The sequence below is a fragment of the Ranitomeya imitator genome, chromosome 8 (assembly GCF_032444005.1).
Source record: "Ranitomeya imitator isolate aRanImi1 chromosome 8, aRanImi1.pri, whole genome shotgun sequence".
Taxonomy (NCBI): domain Eukaryota; kingdom Metazoa; phylum Chordata; class Amphibia; order Anura; family Dendrobatidae; genus Ranitomeya; species Ranitomeya imitator.
In genome coordinates this window covers 185,625,911-185,644,252 of record NC_091289.1, presented here as the reverse complement: position 1 = coordinate 185,644,252, position 18,342 = coordinate 185,625,911, and the positions used below count along the sequence as shown (strand labels likewise).

The following is an 18,342-nucleotide window of genomic DNA, read 5'->3' as shown; positions in this document are numbered from 1 at the left end:
ATAGGGAAAATACCTGTTAGGGCTAGCGGAACGCACAGAGTAAATATAGATGTTTTATTCTAATTGATGCGTTCGCAGCCCGGGGTCCACCGTGCAGGAGAACCTGCTGCTAGCAAACGGCGGCACTATATGGCGGTATGAACGAGCTCTGTTATTTCAGAGTAGCCATGAAAGCAAATCACTGCGCCCTGTTAGACTCCACAGAGGCACAGGCTAACTGCCCAACAGAGAGCAGTCAGTGGTCATGCATGCACAAAAAACTCCTCGCTGGAGGTGCCAGCATTCTAGGGGCTTATTTCAGCCAGGTCCCTGAATACATACAAACACAATCTCCTCGCCGGAGGTGCCAGCATTCTAGGGGCTTATTTCAGTCAGGTCCCTGAACACAATCTTACATGACCACACAGGCGCAAAGCACATAACTTAGAAAGATACTAGCGCATGGCCGTGCGGCCATGCGAGCCTTAAATAGTTGCAGCACGTACAGGACCTTCCTAGAAGGACCAATGGATTTAGCTGCAGTATCTGAACATGTGACCCTCGATCTCCACTGAGAGATCTTACTCTGGGCATGCTCAGAACGAGAAAAGCAGGACAGTCCTAAAAGCGTCTGCTCGCCGCTGCCCAGCACTGACTTCAATGGCAGAAGCAATAAAAGCATCAGTATCTCTTTGTACAGAGTCAGACCTAGTGAGATGCTGGGACCGACGTCTCTGCTGAGCAGGCTCCACTGCGGCAGGAGAAGAATGGGAGACCGCATCGGAGATGGCCCGAGATTCCCCCTGTGCAGAGGCGGGAACTCGACCCCTAACAGTACCTATAGTGACTGATCATCTTCTTTGAGAATAAAGCGTTGGGTAAGTCGGAATCCAACATTCCTGATTCTTCATTCCCCCAACATTTGTCATCCATATTAAGGTTGGCCAATCCCATCAAATTCAGTAGGTTTGGCGGTGCTCAGCTATGTATAGCCACCTTCAGGCATTAAAAGTGGATATCCATTTTTGAAGATTCGCTTTTTAAAAGCATATATTTTGTGCAAAAAAAAAAATGTTTACAATTGGGTTCCAGTAACAAGTTTGTATCTTTTGGCTTTTACAGGGTATTTTTGTTCCCTGCACGTTAATTTTTGATGTGGTCTGTGGTCATAAATCAGCAAAAGAGACAAACCCTCCTATCAGACCGAGCTCACCGATGGAGGGTCAGTTAACTCATTTCAATAGACTTTGCAATACAGAGGCTATAGAAGGCAAACAGTGCAAAATAATTAATGAAATCCAATTATGTAAATGATTTCAGCCCAAAATACACGCATTTAAGAAAAAAAACATCCACAAAAATGCTCAACCTGTCTGGCTAAACATTTCTTTCTGATATTACAGCGCCCCTCCAGAAATGCAAGTTATGGGGGCAACCCAACTTTTGATCTACCACAATGTTAGTACTTGCCAAAATCTATACGTCAGAGTAGAATGAAAGGAAGGTCACAAATCTGTCGTTCTCAATGACTGTCTTAGGCTGGTTTCACATTTGCGTTTTTTGCCGCTGCGTTTTAGCGCAAAAAAAGCATGCGTTTTTTTCTTATACTTAACATTAAAAACGCATGCGTTTTTTTGCAAGCATTTTGCCTCGGTTTGCCGCCGCATGCGTCTTTTCTATGCATGTGTTGTGTTGCAGAAATGCAACATGTAGTAATTTCTAGCGCCGTTTTTTTGCGGCAAAAAAAACTATTGCTGTCAATGTAAACGCATGCGTTTTTAAGCACATGCGTTTGCATGCGTTTTAATAGAAAAACACAAGAATACACACTAATAAGCGAACCCCAAACCCTAACCCTAAGGTATCCTAACCCTAACCCTAAGGGATCCTAACCCTAACCCTAACCCTAGGGGTTAGGGTTAGGATCCCTTAGGGTTAGGGATAGGAATAGGGTTAGGGTTAGGGATAGGGTTAAGGTTAGGGTTAGGATCCCTAGGGTTAATAGGGATCCTAACCCTAACCCTAGCTATTTCTGTTTAAAGTGGGTTTTCTTGTTGATTTTGATGATTGGCAGCTGTCAGACACTTCTCATCATGCGTTTTAAAAACGCAAACGCAGGAAAAAACACATGTAAACGCGTCAAAACGCCGCGTTTGTATTAAAACATGCAAAAACGCATGCGTCTAAAAAACGCTGCGTTTTAACGCGTTTACATGCGTTTTTTCATCACATGCGTTTGCGTTTAAAACGCTGCGTTTTTAAACGCAAATGTGAAACCAGCCTTATATATATTTAGTAGTCAGTACTCAGGGCTGTTTTACAGTTCAGCTGCACTATATAGAGTACGGTATATGAAAAGTGACAACCACTTTTGCAAATTAGTAATATGCTCAGTGCAGTTGTCACTTCCCTTCCCCCACTCCTCCTCTCCTTAGCATTTCTGAGCAGGGACTAACAAATTCCTAAAGAAGCTCTTCCTAGATGTCTGTGCTCCACCATGAGGCTGATGAAAAGGACATTCAGAATAATTTTTCGCATTATTAATCAGTAAGTAAAACAAGCAATGCAAGCGTACCTGGTGAGATCTCCGGTTGCTTTCCACGATAAATAATCTGGTAGATCAAAGAAGTGTCCGGCCTTATTCCAGCATTCCGGACCTAAATTCTTGGAATATAGAACCAAATAGACATATCAGCTCTGCGTAGTAGTCACTCAGTTCCCTTCCCCCACTGCTCATTGGTTATTCCTTACACAGCTGGAGCCACATTACACCCAGGAAAAGCCCATAAACCTGATGACATGGACTTTCACAATGGGGTATTGGGTGAAAATTAAACAGAGAATGGAACTTCTCTTTAAAATTGAATGACCATCGTTTATTTTGTTTTCCTGTTATTTTCCTACCATTCTTCCACATATACAGGATTTTATTTTTCTTAATATTTTATCCGATATAAAGCTGCAAATCACCTGCATATCCATACAGGTAAATGATAAAATCTTGGCTCCCTGCAGTCACCACTAGATGGAGCTCACTGAATGCTGTTTATACATGTATAATTGAATGATGTCACAGTGAGCTCCCCGTAGTGGTGACTGCAAATAGTCAGGATTTTTTATTGTACCTTGAAATCTATGCAGGGGATTTGGAACTATGTGTCAGAAAAACAGAGCCCTCTGATCATTATAATAATACCTTATGATGTCAAATAAATTAGAACGCACGTCTTAATCACTGAATTCTGGCTCTTTATTCGGTCTCATTGCCCTCTGGTGTATTACATTCATCCCCACTGCCCCGTGTATACCATTTGACACCTTTGCCCCTGGTGTACAACATTCGAGCCCCATTGCTCCCCTGTGTACAACATTTGCCCCCCCAGACCCCTCCCCCCCCCCCCACCATGTCATCAGCATTTACTATCATGTGACAGAACAGAAGGTGGTAAAAAATAAATACCAGGGCGGTCCTATAATAGGAGCCACTGGGGTAACAAGTCCGTCCATGCCATTTCTTCACTCGTGAATCTTTCCCCATCACCTGTGAGGGATATTACTGAGAAGTGGAAGGAACCACAGCGACTCGGTCACGAAGAGGAGACCCCGTAAAGTTATAGAGCGGGGTCACTGAGTGCTGAGGAGCAGAGGGCAGAAAAGTCACCCTAAAACTGCTGAGTCCAGACCTCCTCTGGTATCATTAGAAACACTGCGCCCCCACCAAGAGCTTCATGGCCGAGCAGCTGCATGCAGCCGTACATCACCAAGCACAATGCCGAGTGTCGGATGGAGTGGTGTAAAGCCGCCACCACCGGACTCTGGAGGAGACGTGTTCTGTGCAGTGATGGATCACACTTCTCTATCTGCTTCTGATGGCGGAGTCTGGGTTTGGTGATTCCAGGAGAATGTTACCCCCCGACTGCATTGAACCGCCGTACAGATGAAGGAGGATAATATGGACGTGTTTATCAGGGAGCGGCCTTGGCCCCTTAGTTCCAGTGATGGGAGATCTTAAAGGGACACTGTCATCTGGATTTGGAGGGAACAATCTTCAGCCATGGAGGCGGGGCTTTGGGGTTTTTGATTCACCCTTTCCTTACCCGCTGGCTGCAATATTGGATTGAAGTTCATTCTCTGTCCTCCATAGTACACGCCTGCGCAAGGCAAGATTGCTTTGTGCAGGCATGTACTACGGAGGACAGAGAATGAACTTCAATCCAATATTGCAGCCAGCATGCAGCCAGCGGGTAAGGAAAGGGTGAATCAAAAATCCCAAAACCCCGCCTCCATGGCTGAAAATTGTTCCCTCCAAATCCAGGTGACAGTGTCCCTTTAATTCTTCAGCACAAGACATTATGGACAATTGTAGCTTCAGCCTTGTGGGAACAGTTTGGGGAAGACCCTTATCGGTCCCCATGACTGTGCCCAGTGCACAAAGTCCATAAAGTCCATAAAGGGGACATGAGCGGCCACAGACTGTGAACCTGGCCTTTTTCTCAACCATCAGAGTCTGGACCTACATTTTACAGGGCGGTAAAAATTCCCTTTTAGTAATATGCAAATTGCCTCTTCTGAGAAAAAAAGGACTTAAACTCTATAGCGCCACCTGTTGGAAGTAGCGATCCTACAAGTCACAATTAACTCTTTAACGAGTCGTGCAATATGACTTAGGATAAAAGCCAAATTAGTATCTTAATTCGCAGACACGGTGTTTCGGGCTGCTGGCCCTCGTCAGTGCGAAGCATGAGAACTAATTTGGCTAGGTGAGAGGCTCAGGACTGGGTAATGCAGTTATGGAGGAGTCATCATGAGCAGTTTTAGGACTGATGGAGGTGGAGAGCAGCAATTAGCAGATGTTCAGTTTTCAGCAGAAGAAGGCCGGGCAGCTGTCATGTCCTCCGGAGGATGACGGAGTGAGTGTCCGGCAGTCATGTCTCTATATAGGCCTGTGAGATAACATGACCTTATCTGCCTGCTTCTCCTCTGTGTCCATGTGTTTCTGCAGGAGCCGTTATTATATGTTCCTACATTACACGGGGGAGATTATGATAATGGATGCTGCAGAGTCCTATAGATAATGGGTTGCAGCCAGATACTAATTGTAAGGTTTGTGTGTTCTCCTGCCAGGCCGAGCTATCGCTTATGTGGGAGCGTCCAGCTGGAGCGCAGCAGGCGAGGTAGAACTTCAGCCTTTCACAGATTTTATTTCGCCACAAAGCGTATCGCATGACTGCTGAAAATGGATCTGAATGATATTATCATAAAACTGAAATATTTCTCCTATGTCAGCTCAGGAAGCTGTAAAATTAATAGCGTATGTGGGAATAAATCCCCGAGTACCCGCAGAGCCCCCGCCATCCAAAACCACCGACTAGAAGTCCTTAAATTGAGAAAGCTGGGTGACAAAATGGCTCCACTCAATTCTCCATAAGGCTGGTCACCCAGCTTTATATTTATTTCAATCCTCCATAAGGCTGGTCACCCAGCTTTATATTTATTTCAATCCTCCATAAGGCTGGACACCCAGCTTTATATTTATTTCAATCCTCCATAAGGCTGGTCACCCAGCTTTATATTTATTTCAATCCTCCATAAGGCTGGTCACCCAGCTTTATATTTATTTCAATCCTCCATAAGGCTGGTCACCCAGCGTTATATTTATTTCAATCCTCCATAAGGCTGGTCACCCAGCTTTATATTTATTTCAATCCTCCATAAGGCTGGTCACCCAGCGTTATATTTATTTCAATCCTCCATAAGGCTGGTCACCCAGCTTTATATTTATTTCAATCCTCCATAAGGCTGGTCTGGTCACCCAGCGTTATATTTATTTCAATCCTCCATAAGGCTGGTCACCCAGCGTTATATTTATTTCAATCCTCCATAAGGCTGGTCACCCAGCTTTATATTTATTTCAATCCTCCATAAGGCTGGTCTGGTCACCCAGCATTATATTTATTTCAATCCTCCATAAGGCTGGTCACCCAGCGTTATATTTATTTCAATCCTCCATAAGGCTGGTCTGGTCACCCAGCGTTATATTTATTTCAATCCTCCATAAGGCTGGTCACCCAGCGTTATATTTATTTCAATCCTTCATAAGGCTGGTCTGGTCACCCAGCATTATATTTATTTCAATCCTCCATAAGGCTGGTCACCCAGCGTTATATTTATTTCAATCCTCCATAAGGCTGGTCACCCAGCTTTATATTTATTTCAATCCTCCATAAGGCTGGTCACCCAGCTTTATATTTATTTCAATCCTCCATAAGGCTGGTCACCCAGCTTTATATTTATTTCAATCCTCCATAAGGCTGGTCACCCAGCTTTATATTTATTTCAATCCTCCATAAGGCTGGTCACCCAGCTTTATATTTATTTCAATCCTCCATAAGGCTGGTCACCCAGCTTTATATTTATTTCAATCCTCCATAAGGCTGGTCACCCAGCGTTATATTTATTTCAATCCTCCATAAGGCTGGTCACCCAGCTTTACATTTATTTCAATCCTCCATAAGGCTGGTCACCCAGCGTTATATTTATTTCAATCCTCCATAAGGCTGGTCACCCAGCATTATATTTATTTCAATCCTCCATAAGGCTGGTCACCCAGCTTTATATTTATTTCAATCCTCCATAAGGCTGGTCACCCAGCTTTATATTTATTTCAATCCTCCATAAGGCTGGTCACCCAGCTTTATATTTATTTCAATCCTCCATAAGGCTGGTCACCCAGCTTTATATTTATTTCAATCCTCCATAAGGCTGGTCACCCAGCGTTATATTTATTTCAATCCTCCATAAGGCTGGTCACCCAGCTTTATATTTATTTCAATCCTCCATAAGGCTGGTCACCCAGCGTTATATTTATTTCAATCCTCCATAAGGCTGGTCACCCAGCATTATATTTATTTCAATCCTCCATAAGGCTGGTCACCCAGCATTATATTTATTTCAATCCTCCATAAGGCTGGTCACCCAGCTTTACATTTATTTCAATCCTCCATAAGGCTGGTCACCCAGCTTTATATTTATTTCAATCCTCCATAAGGATGGTCACCCAGCTTTACATTTATTTCAATCCTCCATAAGGCTGGTCACCCAGCTTTATATTTATTTCAATCCTCCATAAGGCTGGTCACCCAGCTTTATATTTATTTCAATCCTCCATAAGGCTGGTCACCCAGCGTTATATTTATTTCAATCCTCCATAAGGCTGGTCACCCAGCTTTATATTTATTTCAATCCTCCATAAGGCTGGTCTGGTCACCCAGCATTATATTTATTTCAATCCTCCATAAGGCTGGTCACCCAGCGTTATATTTATTTCAATCCTCCATAAGGCTGGTCACCCAGCGTTATATTTATTTCAATCCTCCATAAGGCTGGTCTGGTCACCCAGCGTTATATTTATTTCAATCCTCCATAAGGCTGGTCACCCAGCGTTATATTTATTTCAATCCTCCATAAGGCTGGTCACCCAGCATTATATTTATTTCAATCCTCCATAAGGCTGGTCACCCAGCTTTATATTTATTTCAATCCTCCATAAGGCTGGTCTGGTCACCCAGCGTTATATTTATTTCAATCCTCCATAAGGCTGGTCACCCAGCTTTATATTTATTTCAATCCTCCATAAGGCTGGTCTGGTCACCCAGCATTATATTTATTTCAATCCTCCATAAGGCTGGTCACCCAGCGTTATATTTATTTCAATCCTCCATAAGGCTGGTCACCCAGCGTTATATTTATTTCAATCCTCCATAAGGCTGGTCTGGTCACCCAGCGTTATATTTATTTCAATCCTCCATAAGGCTGGTCACCCAGCGTTATATTTATTTCAATCCTCCATAAGGCTGGTCACCCAGCTTTATATTTATTTCAATCCTCCATAAGGCTGGTCACCCAGCTTTATATTTATTTCAATCCTCCATAAGGCTGGTCACCCAGCTTTATATTTATTTCAATCCTCCATAAGGCTGGTCACCCAGCTTTATATTTATTTCAATCCTCCATAAGGCTGGTCACCCAGCTTTATATTTATTTCAATCCTCCATAAGGCTGGTCACCCAGCGTTATATTTATTGCAATCCTCCATAAGGCTGGTCACCCAGCTTTACATTTATTTCAATCCTCCATAAGGCTGGTCACCCAGCGTTATATTTATTTCAATCCTCCATAAGGCTGGTCACCCAGCATTATATTTATTTCAATCCTCCATAAGGCTGGTCACCCAGCTTTATATTTATTTCAATCCTCCATACGGCTGGTCACCCAGCTTTATATTTATTTCAATCCTCCATAAGGCTGGTCACCCAGCTTTATATTTATTTCAATCCTCCATAAGGCTGGTCACCCAGCTTTATATTTATTTCAATCCTCCATAAGGCTGGTCACCCAGCGTTATATTTATTTCAATCCTCCATAAGGCTGGTCACCCAGCTTTATATTTATTTCAATCCTCCATAAGGCTGGTCACCCAGCGTTATATTTATTTCAATCCTCCATAAGGCTGGTCACCCAGCATTATATTTATTTCAATCCTCCATAAGGCTGGTCACCCAGCATTATATTTATTTCAATCCTCCATAAGGCTGGTCACCCAGCTTTACATTTATTTCAATCCTCCATAAGGCTGGTCACCCAGCTTTATATTTATTTCAATCCTCCATAAGGCTGGTCACCCAGCTTTACATTTATTTCAATCCTCCATAAGGCTGGTCACCCAGCTTTATATTTATTTCAATCCTCCATAAGGCTGGTCACCCAGCTTTATATTTATTTCAATCCTCCATAAGGCTGGTCACCCAGCGTTATATTTATTTCAATCCTCCATAAGGCTGGTCACCCAGCGTTATATTTATTTCAATCCTCCATAAGGCTGGTCTGGTCACCCAGCATTATATTTATTTCAATCCTCCATAAGGCTGGTCACCCAGCGTTATATTTATTTCAATCCTCCATAAGGCTGGTCACCCAGCTTTATATTTATTTCAATCCTCCATAAGGCTGGTCACCCAGCTTTATATTTATTTCAATCCTCCATAAGGCTGGTCACCCAGCTTTATATTTATTTCAATCCTCCATAAGGCTGGTCACCCAGCTTTATATTTATTTCAATCCTCCATAAGGCTGGTCACCCAGCTTTATATTTATTTCAATCCTCCATAAGGCTGGTCACCCAGCATTATATTTATTTCAATCCTCCATAAGGCTGGTCACCCAGCTTTATATTTATTTCAATCCTCCATAAGGCTGGTCACCCAGCTTTACATATATTTCAATCCTCCATAAGGCTGGTCACCCAGCTTTATATTTATTTCAATCCTCCATAAGGCTGGTCACCCAGCGTTATATTTATTTCAATCCTCCATAAGGCTGGTCACCCAGCGTTATATTTATTTCAATCCTCCATAAGGCTGGTCACCCAGCTTTACATTTATTTCAATCCTCCATAAGGCTGGTCACCCAGCTGTATATTTATTTCTATTACGTGGTGTGCGTCTTTTCAGTCCATTCTTCCCTTTTCTTTCGTTTTTATTCTTGACGTACGGCACCTGTTTCATTATCTAGTCATTTACATCCTGTGTTTGGAGATTGCAATCATTCTCATTTTTGCTTGTCAGCAGTGGTGTAACTTAAAATTTATGGGCCCCAATGCAAAAGTTCCAATTGGGCCCCCAACTATTGCAGGTTTTTAATAGTAATAGTCTTTTCAAATGGACCAAAAAGACTTTCTGGCCCCCTGCTAGGCTCCGGGGCCCGGGTGCGACTCCAATCCCTTCACCTATTATAGTTGGTTAGTTACTATAAACCTGGTTCGAAAAATTATTACACAGTGCCACGAGTCTTACTCCTATATTTCTGCATCATAAAACATGGCTGCCAATCAGAAGCTTAGAAAAGTGGATCATTTTTAGATACCGCAACAAAACTTTGCTGCCTTCTCCCATTGCTATGGACCATCACAGTTTTAAATAACGAAAGAGGCCCTTTGTATTTCAGCTCCTCCACATTGTCTTTGTTGCCCGTAGCAACCAATCACAGCCCAGTTTTCATTTTATAAGAGCTGTTTAAAAAATGAAAGCTGCGCTGTGATTGGTTGCTATGGGCAACCTAAACAGTTTCAGCCGGTATTAAAATGAGGCCTACAACTATATGCGGAAATTTATTCTCAGAAGCTTTACCTTTGTAATGGAAAGCGATGTCGGCCCTATATAATCTAGCTCTGTCCTAACTAAAGGCCATATGAAATATCTGTCAGAAGTCTCATGGCTTTTAAATAAACATGGCCTTTGAGGGACGCCAATTCGGATTTGGGGCCTAGTTCTGCGCGCTACATATCTTGGCGTTGTATAGCATTGATGTAATAGGCTCATTCCCAATCATTGCAAATATGTCGCCAAACAGACGATCTATGAGGGCCACTAAATCACCGTTCTTGGCAGCACATCTTCCCACATATACAAGAGATGTGCTGCCGACAAGATGCATGCAGTAAGGGGACAGAATGATCCTGAATCCCCTGACATCCATGGTATATGTATAGATATAGTTGCCACATGTCCATGATTTCCCGGTATATCTGGGCCAAAAGGGATGGGGTAGAGGTGTAAACACCACCCAAAAATGGGTATTTTGGTGTGGACTGGGAAGTTATCGAGAGGGATGGTGCATTCCTGGGAGAGGGGGCTCAAACAACCCAAGGAATCTTGGCAACTCTCCTATGTAATGGGATATCTGGCGTGTAGCTATGGAGTGAAATTAGGCGCTACCTCCCTCTATACATCCCTGACTGTGTTATACTGATGGCTGTGGGTTTTGGTTTTTTTTTGGTTGTGGCACTTAACCCTAAAAAAAGTAGTAAAAAGCAATCAAAAAGTCATACGTGCCCTAAAAATGTTACTAACAAATATAGCTACATCAATGGAAAAAATAAAAAAATTATGGAGTTTGAGAAAAAGGCGTTAAAAATTTAAAAAAGAAAAAAAAAAATTTGAGAATTTTAAAAAGCAGTAAAACGGAAAACAAAAACCCACCAATCTGGTATTTTCATAAATCGTATTGACATTACCAGGTGATTTTTAGCGGACAATGAACCAATAGAATAAATTGCTTTTTTTTTTTCTCACCACTTCACCCCATTTTTTTCTCATTTTCCATTTCGTTAATGGTGTAAATAAAAACTACAACTATTCCCACTAATAATAAATCGTCATGAGGCTTCGTTGAAGGAAAAAAAAAATATATATATTTTTTAAATTAAGAGTCTTGGAAGAAAGGGAGAAAAAAAATCTAAAATTAAAATTTGCCCTGACTTGAAGGGGTTAAACGTGCACCGATTGACTTGCTATAGGCTAAAAACACATTTTTTTTTTAGATTTACCCCTCTTTTGACAGATTTGTAAGAGACAATTAATCAACGTTGACCGGTCTTCTCTACTGGAAATAATCACCAAGTGGACTATTGATAGCCAAAAATGTGTCCAATGTAAAACAACCCTAAGAAAAATAGCAAAAAATACACAAGAAGGATATTCATGAGCGGCAGTAATATAAAGCAGTCCAGCGGCGGCACATAATCTATGAGTCTTATTCACCACGCGTTTTTTAGGACATAAATCTTCCCTACTTTCAGGCAGAAAGCTGCAAGGAGCTGATTTATTCTGGCTAAGTAATGGAGAGAGCAAATGGACTTACACAATTGATATCCACCTCTCAAGAAAATGTACCCTCTTCAAGTAATGTTAATTACACCCCATTAACGTGAGGTTGTCAAGTGCGTCTTGAGGTTTTTATTCCTCACGACCTCAGCCTGTCTGCACCTTATTTCCACGCATTTTGTCGTGTTTTTAAGGAGACAACGTCCTCTGCTTGAAGCCAATGCCACTTATTTTACATATGGCTTTCATTAAGATGACAGTCGAGGAGATCAAGTCTCATATATTGCTGGACAGCACGCCTTATCTGATAGTATGGGCCTCATTAATAGGCTGTAGGCCAGACACTCTGCATCACACGTACCAGTGTGATTGGCATCCTACGCAAGTCTCACTTGTGTACATTTTTTACTAGGCAGCCACCCCCTCCATGAATTGGTAGCTTTGTTAGTGGCTGTTTCCATCAGCATTTTGCACCGCTGCTGCGCCTGCCTTTATCGTGGGGGTCTGTTGCATCTTGCTAGTGCATTGGCAGCCTGACTTGGCGTTGGTAAAGCTGGTTCTTTTTCTGGTATTATTTTTGAATTTATGTCCTGTAGTGAGTCGTTTTTTATTTCAGTATTCAGCTATGGCCATCAGTCATATAGGCAATGATGGCACACATGCACATCCACTTCTTCGTTGTAAGGAAGCCTCATTCTCAAGATCAGTGGGACCCCCTGGAAATAGCAAGGTATCACCTATCCAATGAATAGTTAACAGCTAGCTGTGTTGGGAACAGCACTTCAGTGCTCTTTGGCCTAGATATGTTCCTCAGGGGTGGGGCAATGATAATAATTCTCCCCATTCAATCACACACCCCCTAAAATTTGCTATCAATAGATACTGAAACATAGCTGGAATATATTCAATGTAAGGATATAAATAGAAGCCAACCTAAGAAACTTACTTCCTTCAGCCAAAGAAGCTTTGGTGGCTGCATCTCAACAGACATCACGCCTCCAACATAACGCAAGACACCATGGTTGGTTCTATTAATCCGTTCTACTTGACTTCCTGCCCGATGATCCATCCACATGATCACATTTCGATTATGGTCACCTTAGTCAAATAATAAGTTCAGGTTATGAAACTACTTATAAGAACAATGTAATGCATTAATAAGATATTAGCACGGTGGCTAAGTTAGGTTAGCACTGTTCGGTGGCTCAGTGGTTAGCTTTGCAGCCTTGCAGCACTGTGGCCCTGGGTTCAAATCCCACCAAGGACAACATCTGCAAGGAGTTTGTATGGTCTGCTCGTGTTTGTGTGGGTTTCCTCCAGGTTCTCCGGGTTCCTCACACATTCCAAGACTTACTGATGGGAAATGTAGATGGTGGACAGTGATGATAATGTCTGTAAAGCGCTGTGGAATTAATGGCGCTATATGAGTATAATAAATAAATGACAGGATATAAATCTCCTGCACAGACAGTAGTTGCATACGTAGCACTGACTGCTATATAAAACAGATTTATTCCAACATGTTTTTCTCTAAATTAACCCACCCATCTGGGAAGAACATAGCATTGCTCATCCTGATCCAACTTGTTCATGAATAGAATACAAGAATGACAGTGAAGACTAACGCTGGCTTGAACAGGTATAGTCTGTGGATAGAAAGGTGACATAGCCCTACTGTTTTTCTTTGAATTATGTAGTGAACGCACCTCGTGAATACTCATTCTGCACCTTCAAGTTTGTTGGATGTGATAAGACCAGGGGATAACTACAACAGGTGCAGGGGTTACAATCGCACCCAGGCCCTGGAGCCTGGGGGGCCCTAAAAGTCCCTTTGGCCTATAGAAAAAGACTATTGCTATTAAAGATTTAAAATATTTGGGGGCCCCGTTGGAGCTTTTGCATTGGGGTCCATGAGTTTCAAGTTACGCCACTGGATAAGACCACCATTTTTCTGGTCGGTGGCCATTCAATCATGTATCAGATATGGATGAGTCCCTAAAAAACAAATTTAATAAATTTCCTTGAAAAAATGAAAAATTGATGCTACATTTTTAAACCTCCTAAAATGCTAACAAAATAAAATAACATTTTACAAATGGTGCTGATGTAAAGCCGACATGTGGGAAATGTTATTTATCAATGTTTTGATGTGGTATGACTACCTGGATTAAAGGGATAATCATTGCAAAGTTTTTAACATTTTTCTAAAATTTTTGATATTTTTTATAAATACACACAAAACATATTGACCTAAATTTACCATTATCATAAAGTATAATATGTCAAGAAAAAACAATCTCAAAATCACTGGGGTTTGTTGAAGCGTTGCAAAGTTATTACCACATAAAGTGACACTGGTCAGATTTTAAAAAATTGGCTCCGTCACTAAGGGGTTAAACTTGGAAGGGCGAGTCTTATCTGATTTACAGAGAAAAATCGTACATGTTGTAAGTTGTTTCACATCCCAATTTGATCAGTGAAAAAAAAAATCATTCATCTGCACCTCCCCATTGAATAACACTGGGTCCGAGTGAGATCCTGATTTAACAGATAGTACTCGGACCGAAAACACTGTGGTGTGCACGAGCCCCAATGGTGATAACTAGAGGGGCAGGTAAAAGAGCAGGGTACAGCTGCTGCTTCACTAGCGGATTACCTCCAGCTGGTGCATTTATTGACTTTGTTCACCTTTACAACCATTTACTTTATTGCTCCAGTGCAAAAAAAAGCAGCTTTGTAAACAGTCTTCATAATACCACTATTTTGTATCTAAGACTGATGTTTCCAAAGTAACAGACAACAAACAATCCCTCGGTACTAGTGATCCTGCTCTTTTATCTGAGCCCCACTTCTGCCTAACACAATTTACTTTTGTTACATTAGTAGGAAGTTGTGGAAAGACAAAAAGAAGTGTCTGCGGGATCAGACTACACATTGGTCTGTTTGCAGTCTGTTACTATGGAGACAGATAAACTTGCACAGTAGCTGTAGACACAAAACGGTGTGACATTTTTTTTTTTTTATTGAAGACTGCTGGCAAAGTTGTTTTTTTTTTCAGTTTAGATACAGTGCTGCAATAAAAAGAATGATTGTTGTCATCGTACGTAAAAACTCCACAGATTAGTTGGTGGGTGGAAAGTCCAGGTAATGAAGCTGCTTCCAGTGACCCCCAATCACTACAGTCTGACAAGGCGTCAGTTTATCACTATGATATATAGAGATGTCCAGTGTATTTAGATAGACCTGATACAACACCTCATTCTTCAAGATGTTTCAACACCTCTGTGCATATCTGAAGACAACACAGACGCCTAGACGGGGGCCAGATGTTCGGGGTGAGGAGATCATCTTACCAGTAACAGTAATGACGTTTAATTGCGCTCTCACAAATACATATTTCCGTGTAATACGATATTACGAGTTATTGTAAGACTCCAGCAGGAAAGCGATACTTAGGATATGGGTAAATAAAAGTTTAATTAAAGTATAATAAAAAGTTTTGAAACTTTCTACCTGTTTTTGCATTTCAAGTTGTCACAAATTTCAAGATCTCCAATTGCTGTAAGCGAATTGCAACATTTTTTTGTACTGCAAACTTGTACACTGACCTAATCCAAGCGACTCTTCTTCCCCCCAACACAAAGAGTGAGCTGGCGCAGGCGGCACAGAGCAGGGACATCGTTGCAATGGGACGCTGACATTTTGAAGTTTAATGAATGGCTAACATATGGGGGGTACTTTGGTTTTGTCTTCAACTTACTATTTAAGATAAGGCTGAGCTGCAATACCAGACACAACCATGAGTATCGGTGGTGCTGTTTAAGGAAAAAAAAATGCGGATCAGTTCTTAGCTCATTGCGCCCAATGGAAATGCAGGATTTTATGTCCATCCCAGAGCCATGAAAATTCAAGATAATACTAGATTAAAATTAATAATGCTAAAATGACTTTTAGGATTGTCCATGAGCAGTGGCATGGGACGATCAGTGCCGGACTATAGAAATGTTCTATTATGGTTTTATCTTACCTTCTGCGTTCACTGCTAATGGTTGGAGCTGCTTATCCAGAACCACAAGGGAGCAGGTGGCATCAAATCCAAGGCCACGGATCCGACCGCTTCCCACCGACTGGGCGACTTTCTGCAACACAACAGCCAAGTGAATAATGTATTTTTAATATTATTATAGCAAAACCTCAGTTATTATGTTCTGCTCCGACATATAGTGTGAGGATGAAATACCAGCTATACTTCTCATATACTTCATGTCTTATCGTTCTCTTTCTGTAGTTACGATCCAGGCTGCAAATATATGTATTTCTCCAAATAAAAGAAGTTAGCTTCATCCTCCAGACCGATGTATACACTGAGATCTACAGTCATGGACAAAAATTTTGAGAATGAGACAAATATTAATTTTTCCAAAGTCTACTGCTTCATTTTTTCTAATGGCAATTTGCATATACTCCTGAATGTCAGAGTGATCAGCTTAACAGCAATTACTGTACTTGCAAAGTCAATATTTGCCCTGAAAATGAACTTTAACCCCCAAAACACATTTCAACATCATTGCAGTCCTGCCTTAAAAGGAGCAGCTAACATCGTTTTAGTGATTGATCCATTAACACAGGTGTGGGTGTTGATGAGGACAGGGCTGACGATCAATCAGTCATGATTAAGTAAGAATGACATCACTGGACACTTTAAAAGGAGGCTGGTGCTTGGTATCATTGTTTCTCTTCAGTTAACCATGGTTATCTCTAAAGAAACACGTGCAGCCATCATTGCACTGCACAAAAATGGCCTAACAGGGAAGAGTATCGCAGCTACAAAGATTGCACCTCAGTCAACAATCTATAGCATCATCAAGAACTTCAAGGAGAGCGCTTCCATTGTTGTCAAAAAGGCTCCTGGGCGCCCAAGAAAGACCAGCAAGCGCCAGGACCGTATCTTAAAACTGTTTCAGCTGCGGGATCGGACTACCAGCAGTGCCGAGCTTGCTCAGGAATGGCAGCAGCCTGGTGTGAGTGCTTCTGCACGCACTGTGAGGCGGAGACTCTTTGAGCAAGGCCTGGTTTCAAGGAGGGCAGCAAAGGAGCCACTTCTCTCCAGAAAAAACATCAGGGACCGACTGATATTCTGCATAAGGTACAGGGAGTGGACTGCTGAGGACTGGGGCAAAGTCATTTTCTCTGATGAATCCCCTTTTTGATTGTTTAGGACATCTGGAAAACAGCTTATTCGGAGAAGAAGAGGTGAGCGCTACCACCAGTCTTGTCTCATGCCAACTGTAAAGCATCCTGAAACCATTCATGTGTGGGGTTGCTTCTCAGCCAAAGGAATCGGCTTACTCACAGTCTTGCCTAAAAACACAGCCATGAATAAAGAATGGTACCAGAATGTCCTCCAAGAGCAACTTCGGGCAGCACGGTGGCACAGTGGATAGCACTGCAGCCTTGCAGCGCTGGAGTCCTGGGTTCTAATCCCACCCAGGACAACATCTGCAAAGAGTTTGTATGTTCTCTCTGTGTTTGCGTGGGTTTCCTCCGGGCACTCCGGTTTCCTCCCACATTCCAAAGACATACTGATAGGGATTCTAGATTGTGAGCCCCATCGGGGACAGCGATGATATTGTGTGCAAAACTGTAACGCGCTGCAGAATATGTTAGCGCTATATAAATAAAGATTATTATTATTAACTTCTCCCAACCGTCCAAGAGCAGTTTGGCGCCCAACAATGCCTTTTCCAGCATGATGGAGCACCTTGCCATAAAGCAAAGGTGATAACTAAATGGCTTATGGAACAAAACAGAGATTTTGGGTCCATGGCCTGGAAACTCCCCAGATCTTAATCCCATTGAGAACTTGTGGTCAATCATCAAGAGACGGGTGGACAAACAAAAACCAACAAATTCTGGCAAAATGCAAGCATTGATTATGCAAGAATGGACTGCTATCAGTCAGGATTTGGTCCAGAAGTTGATTGAGAGCATGCCAGGGAGAATTGCAGAGGTCTTGAAGAAGAAGGGTCAACACTGCAAATATTGACTTGCTGCATTAACTCATTCTGTCAATATAACCTATTGGTACTCATAATATGATTGCAATTATATTTCTGTATGTGATATAAACATCAGACAAACACTAATAAAAACCAGAGGGCAGCAGATCATGTGAAAATATAATTTTGGTGTCATTCTCAAAAATTTTGGCCATGACTGTACTTCCCAGTATTCCAAACTGCAGTAAAAGCCGGAGCATGCTGGGAGATGTAGTCATCCAACAGCTACAGTGTATATCTAATTTGTTACATTTTATTTTAGACTCTTTTCAAACTCTATGGTAGAAAAAGTCTATTTTGTTAAGACAAAGACCTCCACGGATCGTCTGTATCGCCAGTCCTGCCCATTGCATGCCCCTATAATAAGTGACATATGTAACATTGGCCTCCTGGCCTGTATACACGGCTTAATCCTGGGCTCCTGCTGTATACATGGCTTAATCCTGGGCTCCTGGCACAACTCATTAATGATTGAACACAGTGATCGATGCAGCGAGCAGAGAGCTGACCGGTCTACCGCCGACACCATGAATAATTCAACTGCTGGATTTCCTAAAAGGGGCAGAGACCTTTATCATAAATATCCTACACCGAAAAGGGTTAATTGTACATGATTATTTGTATGTATATACAGTATATATATA

At 41.9% G+C, this 18,342-nt stretch overlaps 1 protein-coding gene across 5 annotated transcripts in view; it reads right to left on the bottom strand.

Moving 5' to 3' along the window:
• Nucleotides 1–18,342, bottom strand: part of FGGY (FGGY carbohydrate kinase domain containing) — a 182,879-nt gene that overhangs the window by 144,828 nt on the left and 19,709 nt on the right. For all 5 annotated transcript variants that reach the window (XM_069738118.1, XM_069738116.1, XM_069738117.1 and 2 more), the window contains exons 3-5: nucleotides 15,667–15,778; nucleotides 12,586–12,737; nucleotides 2,555–2,643 (exon numbers count right to left, since the gene is read on the bottom strand). In XM_069738118.1, the coding sequence (XP_069594219.1) occupies nucleotides 2,555–2,643; nucleotides 12,586–12,737; nucleotides 15,667–15,778 (353 nt within the window). The remainder of the gene's footprint in view (nucleotides 1–2,554; nucleotides 2,644–12,585; nucleotides 12,738–15,666; nucleotides 15,779–18,342) is intronic.